The sequence below is a fragment of the Tetrao urogallus genome, assembly GCF_951394365.1.
Source record: "Tetrao urogallus genome assembly, chromosome: 9".
NCBI lineage: Eukaryota > Metazoa > Chordata > Aves > Galliformes > Phasianidae > Tetrao > Tetrao urogallus.
In genome coordinates this window covers 941,716-951,840 of record NC_136822.1, presented here as the reverse complement: position 1 = coordinate 951,840, position 10,125 = coordinate 941,716, and the positions used below count along the sequence as shown (strand labels likewise).

The following is a 10,125-nucleotide window of genomic DNA, read 5'->3' as shown; positions in this document are numbered from 1 at the left end:
TTCCCTTGATTTTTAGGTTCAGTAGCTTTACACAAATGTCATTCTCTATTCTGTTTTGCAGTTCTGTTTTAACAGCTTACATTCATTATTAATTCCAGCTTAGGTTATTAGTGAACTAGTTTCTAGATATGGGGAGTGGAAAAGTGAAAACAGTGGTCAAAGCTGTTCATTGAGAGAACTGATGGCTGTTAACCACTGGCAGTGTAAGTGTTATGGTATTTGTGATAACAGGTAAAGAAGTGATTTATCTCAACTCTTTTACATATTTACATATTGCGAGTTTTTTTTGTTTTTGTTTTTTTTTTTTTTTTCTCCCCCAACCTTTTGGTTAGCTTGATTACAGCGTTACACAAAGGCTCCAAAAGCCAGAAGAGCCCAAGCTCTGGAGCTTTGTGCAGGAGAGCCCTTGGTTTGTGTCAGTAAAGCAATCTGCTGAAGCTGAGCTCCCATTTCACTTACGTTGAGCTCTAATCCTATGCTAGCGATGCTGGGGTGTTCAGAATTTGTCAGGCCTGACACCTGTTCTATGTATAGTGTACACATAGTACACGGAGAACGCTTTGTGTTTAATGTGAACAGGTGGCGCTGCCTTGCGCTGCGCAAGGTCACTTGCTGTGAGCTGCTGGGTCAGCCCTGGTAAAGGTGGAAAGCTGCACTGACTGTGTGCCCCCATGGGCATCTTGGCTGTTTGTGGTGATGAAGCAAAGCAGATATCAGACTGACTGCTGAAGTGTTTTCAATTTTTCAGACCGTAGCACTGCGGAGAAGAAACTCGGCCAGCTTTTCTCAATGACTCTATAGCCAACTGATGTAACAATGGTACTAATATTGGGACGCAGACTGAATAGAGAGGATAGTGGGATACGAGATTCCCCTGCAACCAAGCGGAAAGTTTTTGAAATGGACCCAAAGTCGTTGTCAGGCCCTGAGTTTTTTGACTTCTCCTCGGGATCATCGCACGCTGAAAGCATTCTGCAGATCTTCAATGAGTTCCGAGACAGCCGGCTGTTCACGGATGTCATTATCTGTGTGGAGGGCCGGGAGTTTCCCTGCCACCGCGCGGTGCTCTCAGCCTGCAGCAGCTACTTCAGAGCCATGTTTTGCAACGACCACCGGGAAAGCAGGGAGATGCTGGTGGAGATCAACGGCATTCTAGCTGAAGCTATGGACTGCTTCTTGCAGTATGTGTACACTGGCAAGGTGAAAATCACTACGGAGAACGTGCAGTATCTCTTTGAAACATCGAGCCTCTTTCAGATCAGCGTTCTGCGCGATGCCTGTGCCAAGTTCCTGGAAGAACAGCTGGACCCCTGCAATTGCCTGGGCATCCAGCGCTTCGCAGACACGCACTCGCTCAAGACGCTGTTCACCAAGTGCCGGAATTTTGCACTGCAGACGTTTGAGGACGTGTCCCAGCACGAAGAGTTCCTCGAGCTGGGCAAAGATGAGCTTATTGATTACATCTGCAGCGATGAACTGGTGATCACCAAGGAAGAGATGGTGTTCGAGGCCGTCATGCGCTGGGTGTACCGGGCGGTCGAGCTGCGAAGGCCGGTGTTACACGAGCTGCTGACGCACGTCAGGCTCCCGCTGTTACACCCCAACTACTTCGTTCAGACCGTGGAAGTGGACCAGCTGATACAGAATTCCCCAGAGTGCTACCAGCTGCTGCACGAGGCCAGGAGGTACCATATCCTTGGCAATGAGATGATGTCTCCCAGGACTCGGCCACGCAGGTGAGGGAGTAGTTTATTTTATATGATTTGATACACTCTTCTAGAAAAGATTTATTTGCATTTGATCTTGGTCTGCATTCTGGAGCACTGCATTTATACCTGTGTGCTTCCCCACATGTGCCTAGAAAATAGAAATAAGGTGCAGTGGCAGCATCTTGAAATCAACTTGCTATGCTGCAGCAAGTAAGCAATTCCATTTTCTGACATCCTTTCCTTTTTTTTACAGTAGTCACATAAGTGTGCATTGTGGTGCAGACAATACGGATGGGGGTACATATGCAGAAGATTTACTTGTTACGCTGTAAAATGCTTTAAAAAATTGCAGTAGACAACGGAACAACAGGTTGTTAACTATAAAGACATAATATCTTTCCTTTTTAAATAATTATGAAACAGTTCCTGAAATATTTCATGCTTATTCCATGACATTTTAATAATCCAGAATTACTGCTACTTAATGGTGTGTTACAGAAATACAAACGGTGACTGAATTTGAGAGGGGAACGCAATTAATGGCCGGTGGTGTTATGACCTTTCCCCCAGCCCAAGTATTTTCCCAGTAAAAGCCGTACCTCTACACGTAGTTGGCACGATGGTTTGTCATTACCTCCAGCTGATTTAAACTACAATCTTACATCAGGTGCTGCGTGAAGGTGATGCTCTCTATGAGCCCCTTGCAGCCCCGCTGTTGGCCTTTTAAAGCTGTGCAGCGCCATGGAGGGCCTGGAGCTTTTGGTTCACTGAAGATCAGGAGCTGGGAATGCTGGTTTGTGAGGAGTTCCCTGAGTCGGTCTGAGGGAGCTGTGGCAGTGTCTGTAGCATTCCAGTTTGTAAATGCCATACCTTGTCTGATGCAGGTGATTTCAGGCTGCCTCGTGTTTCTTCCTGCTAGGCCTAATAAGCAGCAGCATGAATCTGAGTAGGCAGGAGTGAGAGAAGTCATTAAAAGAGAAAAAGCTGGCTGGCCTCCCAGCAGGAATTATTTCCCCTTTTCTAGATTACATTTGTGGAATAGTTCTTTGTCATTTGTTTCTGCCTGTTTGTTTGCCAATTTGTTTCGGTTGCCTATAGCAAAAAGAGGTGATGTTTTAAAACAGTTACCAGGTCTCCCCTTGCCCTTGTTTTCATCCCAGCTTTTCTGGGCATTTCTTGGAGATTTGGGGAGCGGATGACATTGGAGAAATCTCTTCTTTCTTGGACTTCTTCCAATTCCTCTTTTAATATAAACTCTTTCTAAAAGGAAACAGGCAGTAGCATCAGAATCTCCCAAGCAAGCATTTTGCCTGAAACTTATGGAAACAGCATACGATTCCTTGTATGGACATGTATGCAGTTAAAGTGTGGTCTGCTCATTTTTTTAAAAAAGCAGCGTAGATTTTTTTTTTCACAGTTGTTTTTTTTTTTTTTTTTCTTTTAATCTTTTTTTTTTTGGAGGCCAGTGAGGAGGTACCTGAGGCACACAGTGCAAAACATGGGGTGAGCAGCTCGTTTCAGTGCTGTGTGCCTCTAGACGCTGCTGGCAGACACGGGAGGTCTTGCTGGGGGTCCTGTGCAGTTGTGCACCTGCAGTGACATAGTGACACGTTAAGGCTGGATTTCTCTTGTCCCCTGCTGGCTGTGTGCACAGCAGGGCTGTGAGCACTGCTCAAGCAGTGAGCAATAGCAAATTTCCAAGTGCAAAACAAAACTAAAAACAAAAAAAGCTACCGACTGGACTCTCGCTGTTCTGTGGTTCAAATTATCTTTAGATTTTCGTGTTCCCATGAATTCCTTTATCGCTCAGTTCCTCTGAAGCTGTCTGATTCCTGAGTGTTCTCTTTAACTGGTAAGAAGTTGCTCCAATTACAAACCCTTTGACGCTTCTTTTTTGGCTACTTACAGAAATGTGTTCAAAGAAGGTGGGTGGCTCAAAAGAGGTGACTTTTGATTTCACTTGACATTTCTGTCTTCCCATTCACTACACAAGCCAGAACCCAGGAGGAGCTATACTTACAGGAGACATGCAGTCTCCCACACACCTAAGGTGGTTTTGAATGGAATCTCTTTGAATTACTGGAGGTTCTTTAGTGCAGCTGACAGTGGTGGTGCTTGGCGCTGTCCCCGAGGCCAAAGGGCTGCGTGCAACTTGGGACCCCTTGGAAAGCTGCTTTAGGAGTGCTCTGGATAATGTGATGCTGTCAGCTGTCTCCATTCCCCTTTGTCCATTCTCTCACCTCCTCACAACTGGAGGGTCTCCCCTGGAACTTCCAGCTCACCTCTGTTCCTCTGCTCATGCTGTTTCCTTTGAGGGCTGTCAGGAGGACCCCCTGTACCCCTGCTTCACATTGTATCTGGGAGCTGCAGCAGCTTCTAACCTCCGTTCACAGATATCATTAGTTCATTTAGAACTAACTTTAAAACCTCTACAGTGCAAGATTTGTTCGAGGAAAATGGCACAGAGTAAATATTTCTTAATTGAAGAAAGCGTATGGCTATGTAGGTGCTAAAGCTATGTAGGATATTTCTTTTTCTTTGGATTTAAAACGTTGTACTAAACTAATATCCCCTTTGAGGAGCACAGCTCTCATAACAAGCCCTCTTCAATCCAAGATTTTTTGTTCAGCTGATTTGAAAGTAAATGTTGACACTTCAGTACAGTAAGCTTTCCAGTAAATAGAGGGCTTGGTTCTAATCTAAAAAGTAATCTGCAGACAAACACGTTTTCAGCACAGTTAGTAGATACCTAGGCTTGCCTCTGGGCAGGTTGTGAGATTAATAACTTGCTCTTAAGAAAACTTTCATTTCCGTGGGTACTGCCTTAGAGGTACAGAAGGTTTTCCTCTCCTGCCTTTCGAGAGATTCCTTTCAGAGCTGTTTCTCTTTAAAATGAATACTTCAAATAAATACACAGAAACCAAGAATCAACATCACTTCAAAGCTGAGCAGCAGAAAAGTGTTCTCCTGTCTAGTTCAGGTGTGTAAAGTGCCTCCACAGATGCAATTCTTCACTGTGTAATCTTTCTTACAGTGCCTTTTCAGTACCTTTGCCTTTGTGTAAGATAGAAGGGTATATTTTATGTATGGTGACAAGGAGGTAGATGAGCTAAATGGTTTTGTTCATGATGCTTCAAAGAGAAATTGTTATCAGGATTTATAAGCTAATATATGTATGCATGACTTCAAATATTAGGAAATCTGGGTGCAGCCCATACGAGATTTAGCTCAAATGCAGTCATAAAGCAGGGTGGCTTTTTTTGTTTTCAGACAGAGGGATACTCAGCAGTGTTATGAACAGGATCTCTCTACTCATGAGGATCAAAGTTAAAGCACAAAGCAACAACGAGGCTTACTAAAAGTAAATCTTACGTTATTTTACTTGATTATTACACAGCAGATCTTGAAATAACTGTACTGGTGCAAAATTCTTTTTAAAAAAAACCTGAAGAGAAAGGATTTTGAGGAACGTTCCTAATTATACACTGGAGAGAAGGGATGGAATTCATTCCTAGCTCGATTTGCTTGTAGGAGATGGTTGATTCTCTGCATTCAAACGTGGATTAAAATGTAGTGGATTTTTCTACTACTGTGAACACAGAGTACATATAATGCAGAAGCATCAGGTCAGAAGGAGAATGAGGGTGGAGCAGAATGGAAGCTTTGCAGACTATCTCATGCTTACTTTCAGAGTTCTTGATTTCTTTTTTGTCTTGAATTTTCTGACCTTTTTTTTCCAAACAGGTTTTGAAGATGTTTGGCCTCCTTGTACTGATAAGTACCTCTTACATCTGAGTTCTGTTTTCCCTTTTTTAGGTCAACTGGTTATTCTGAGGTGATAGTTGTTGTTGGAGGCTGTGAAAGAGTTGGAGGGTTTAACTTGCCGTACACCGAGTGCTACGATCCTGTAACAGGAGAATGGAAATCACTGGCCAAACTTCCAGAGTTTACCAAATCTGAGTATGCAGTGTGCGCCCTGCGGAATGATATCCTTGTTTCAGGTGAATAATCCTTGCAATTCCTTCCAATTTGAGCGTCTGAGTTGGTGATCCACTTTATGCCAGGCCTTTGTAGTCTTCTTTAGATACCCCTCACTTAGTCCTCCTAGGAAGGATAGATCATATGGCACAGCACGTGTTAGTTTAAGCAAAGAACCTGTCACCTCAGGTTTGTAGTGCCTTTGTCACTTGAACAATGTGTAAAAAGCAGGAGGTGGTGCATGGATCAAAGAGGGGGAAGCGGCTCATGTTAGCAATGTTCCCCAAGGCACAGCAGCAGCTAAGATTCCCGTTTTGAGTGTCTTGTCCAGGTAGTTACACTCGAGAAAGTCTGAAAAGCATGGGCAGAAGCCATTAAGGTGCATTCTGATCTGACGTGATAATCTGATGTGATAGCAGCATCTTGCTGAGAGAGGTTTACAGAAGTAAAACAACTTATCTATGTTTTCATGTTTTGAAATCCTCTGAAACTGACTTCAAGCAAGCATGAAGAGTATGATTCCACTGCCCCCTGTAGAGGGGCATGACGGTAGCTGACATTTCTCATTCTGGCATTAATTTATTCAGACTGGCATATCTTTGTTTTTAAAGGTGGAAGAATCAATAGTCGGGATGTATGGATTTATAACTCTCAGCTTAACATTTGGATCAGAGTTGCCTCCTTAAATAAAGGCAGATGGCGTCATAAAATGGCTGTTCTTCTTGGTAAAGTAAGAGAAGTACATTTATAATTCCTTCAGCTGGGGTGTTTCATATGTGTAAGAAAGTAGTGGAGAAGACGTACGTGCACGTTTAGTATTACCTTGTTGCATGTCCCATTAAGTCGTATTTCATACATTCAAATAAGGTAGTAATTAAAAGAATTGTGCTCTTGACTGGTCATTCACTGTCCATGGAACTGAAAATCCTCAAAGTTTTTTTGTGAGCTGTCATCAGAATGTCTTAGCTCCAAGTTTTGGGGATTTTTTTGCAGGCAAAGATGTATCAGAATTCACCCACTTTCAAAAGTGCTCTCGAAATCAAAATGATTTATGCTGCTTTTAAGAAAAAGCAGTACTGCTTTGTTTTCTCTTCGTTCTTTTATTTAGTGTTTTATAGTGAAATTTAGCTGCTGTGTTACTGTAAGGAAATGAAGATTTATTTGTGCCTTAATGTGAAACTAGTAGTTGGGATCAGCTGACTCCTTTAATGCAAGTTTTAGGGAAGGGCTGTGTGGGATCCATTGCAGTAAGTTTTAGAGATGCAGCAAGCAGAGGAAGGGGGGTGGGCACAATTAATGCTGAGATCTGCTTCTTAAGTATGAGAGATGCCACAGGAAACAGAGAGGAAGGACTTTTGTAAGCAAGTAGAAAAAAGTAAAACAGAAGAGCAGAGGTGTGTTCAGGTGCACTTCTGCAGTAGCTTCTGCTGAATGTGGCCTTTCACGTGCGAAATGCTGAGAAGTGCCTGCTTTTGTAAGTGCCATTCAAATAGTGGAGTTCTGTTTCTGTTTTATTATGGTGTCTGTTTGCATGGTCTTTCTATGTGTGACTAAATGGAAACTGCTGGAAGTATTATTTTAGGCCACATTCTTCTTCCGTGTAATATACGTATTTTTTTTTATGGAAGCATCCCTTCAAGCGAAAACCTAAAAATAAAACATAAAAAAAAATCAGCATTTCTGCAGCGTTTCTTTCATAATTGAAGGCAATAATGACTCTAAAAAGGAAACGATGGCCATTCTCACCATTTTGCCTAGGTCTACGTCGTTGGAGGGTACGATGGGCAGAACCGCCTCAGCAGCGTGGAGTGCTACGATTCGTTTTCCAATCGATGGACAGAGGTGGCTCCCCTCAAGGAAGCTGTGAGCTCTCCTGCAGTCACCAGCTGTGTCGGCAAACTGTTTGTGATCGGCGGCGGTCCTGACGACAACACGTGTTCTGACAAGGTCGCTTAACTGCTCACGTCTCTTCTATCCACAGTAAAGAGAAGTGCTGGTTTGAAAATGATCTGTTTTAATTGGCTTTGGGTGGAGCATGGAATTGGAAAACTACGAAAATACGTAGCAGGAAACAGGAGCTTATCAGCATGTTGTTACTTTGGTTTCTGTCGAGGACTCGAAATGTGCTGTGCGAGGCTTAAACCAAACTGTCTGGACAAAGGTGTTGAATACAGACTGTGCAAAAAACGCCTATATTTATACGGACTTTGTTTTCTTGGTGAGGCACTGCCCACCAGGCATTGCTTCCTTCTTGTCCGCCTTACAAACTGTGGGTGTGCCACGCGCTCATCTCGGGCGGGCTTTTAATCTCAAATGCGTGTGTTTGTTTTCAGGTTCAGTCTTATGATCCTGACACGAATTCTTGGCTGCTCCGTGCGACTATCCCTATTGCAAAAAGATGCATTACGGCTGTGTCTTTAAACAATCTGATCTATGTTGCTGGTGGGCTCACCAAGGCAATATACTGCTATGATCCAGTTGAGGACTACTGGATGCACGTACAGAACACGTTCAGCAGACAGGTAATTAAACACGGCAAGGCCTGTAAATGTCTGAAAGGTATTGATTTACGTGAATATCTTGGGAGGAAATTAACAGAAGCTGATTTAAATCTCTTAAAATTGCGTCTCTTGATTCCATTCTTGCTTTACTTCTTCATCTGTATAGTAGATGAGAAGAGACTAAACTAATAGGTTTTAAGCTGAGAGCCAGTGTTAGGCAGCCCAGTCTTCGAGAGAAGTTACTGTTGAACAAGAGGGTAACAGTAGACTGGATAACATTTAAAGTGTCCAGAAATAGGTCTCTGCCAAGCCCTGTTATATATTTTATATATAAATTGAAGACAGTAATTTTCTTATAATTGATTCTAGACATCCATCAGTATTTTTTGTTGCGCATCCTCATCTGAGAGTTGTACTTTTTCCAGTCTTTCCCTATTTTCTTACTACTTTCTGTTCCAGTCCCTATTTTACTTTCTTTGTTGCAAGTAAGACATAGTGTTGTCATTTCTCTGTTTTCTTAGTCATGACCTGTTTTTTTCCTTCTCCCTTGTTTACTCCTCCAAAGTGCTTCTACTTGTTCCTTTTTTTTTTCCTGCCTGCTGCAGTCCTTCTGAAATCCTCTGCTTCCTCTTGCCTTTCCTTACCTCGGATATGTAAATGGTCATCTCTGAGCACAATATTCAGCTGTGCTCCACTGTATCCTTTGTGCAAGCTATGCAAAGTAAAGGCTTGGACCTGAAAAAGCCCTCTCAGTAGGAGTGTTCACTGCTTTCTGCACGCCCTGTGCTTTCTGCATTGGCCCTTTGAGAAGGGAATGGTACAGACCAGCCTGTTTACAAACAGTAGTCACAGTGCTGTCCTTTCACTGGGGTGGACGTGCGTGAATTGAAATTTCTCTTTTTCAAATAATCACGTATTCCTTTGTGTATTTTGGAACAGGAGAATTGTGGCATGTCTGTGTGTAATGGAAAAATCTATATCCTTGGTGGAAGACGGGAAAATGGTGAAGCCACAGACACTATTCTTTGCTATGATCCTGCAACGGGCATTATCACAGGAGTAGCAGCCATGCCCAGGCCAGTATCGTATCACGGCTGTGTGACCATTCATAGGTATAATGAAAAGGGCTTTAAACTGTAATTTTTTCTTCTTGGAGAAGAAGAAAAGGAGAAGATGATGGCATGAACGAATCCAGTAGTCTGCTGCAAGACTGATTTATAAATCCAAAAGTGGGAAAATGCCCTTTCCCTACCTAAGTGTCATAAAAAATTGTATCCTGTGCCTTTTTGGGGAGAGAGAAAAAAAAAAAAGCAAGGAGGGTTAATTTAAGTTAAACTGGTCTCTTGTCTACAGATCTATCTAGTAACCAGACTGTGCTGTGCTAGTGATCAGATGGTTGTCCTATGTGTGTTTAGTAATTAAATCTTGGAAGCTTTGTAGGGAAAGTGCCTTCACAAGCACTTGTGCCTGTGTCTTAAGTAGGGATACCTACAAGGTGTTTCAGATTTTGCTAATTGGAAAAGTACATAGGCAAGTAAATCTCAAAGAATTATCCAGGATAATTACTTTCAGTCAAGAAAAACAAACAAGCAAAAAAAACCAGCTCGTATGATTACAATTCATATGCAATGCATTCTCACAAGCAGATTACATGGCTTAACCAAATAGATTTTATTTCAGATCATGCATGGTTTGAGAATTAAAGGAAAAGCGAAAACATACAAAACAAAAAAAAAAAAGAAAAAAGAAAAGAGACTATTTAAGCTCCATAGGACAAGTATCAGATAAACGTTTTTCTCTGAAGAAGAACAGCAACATCTTGGTTGTTTAGTGAGCCACTGCAACATACTGCAGCGAGGACTGTGTACCTTAATGCCATGGACCTCATTCGTAGTGTTGTTAAATGCCTACCAGAAGTGCACGGCTACATAACATGG

At 42.5% G+C, this 10,125-nt stretch overlaps 1 protein-coding gene across 1 annotated transcript; it reads left to right on the top strand.

The window, feature by feature from the left end:
• Positions 1 to 816: 816 nt before the first annotated feature.
• Positions 817 to 9,328, top strand: KLHL24 (kelch like family member 24; the record flags this gene model as incomplete). Its single annotated transcript, XM_079539682.1, has 6 exons — positions 817 to 1,736; positions 5,526 to 5,710; positions 6,299 to 6,417; positions 7,446 to 7,634; positions 8,021 to 8,209; positions 9,128 to 9,328. 6 exons carry the CDS (start codon positions 817 to 819, stop codon positions 9,326 to 9,328), a joined length of 1,803 nt encoding a protein of 600 aa, XP_079395808.1.
• Between the last annotated feature and the right edge of the window lie 797 nt (positions 9,329 to 10,125).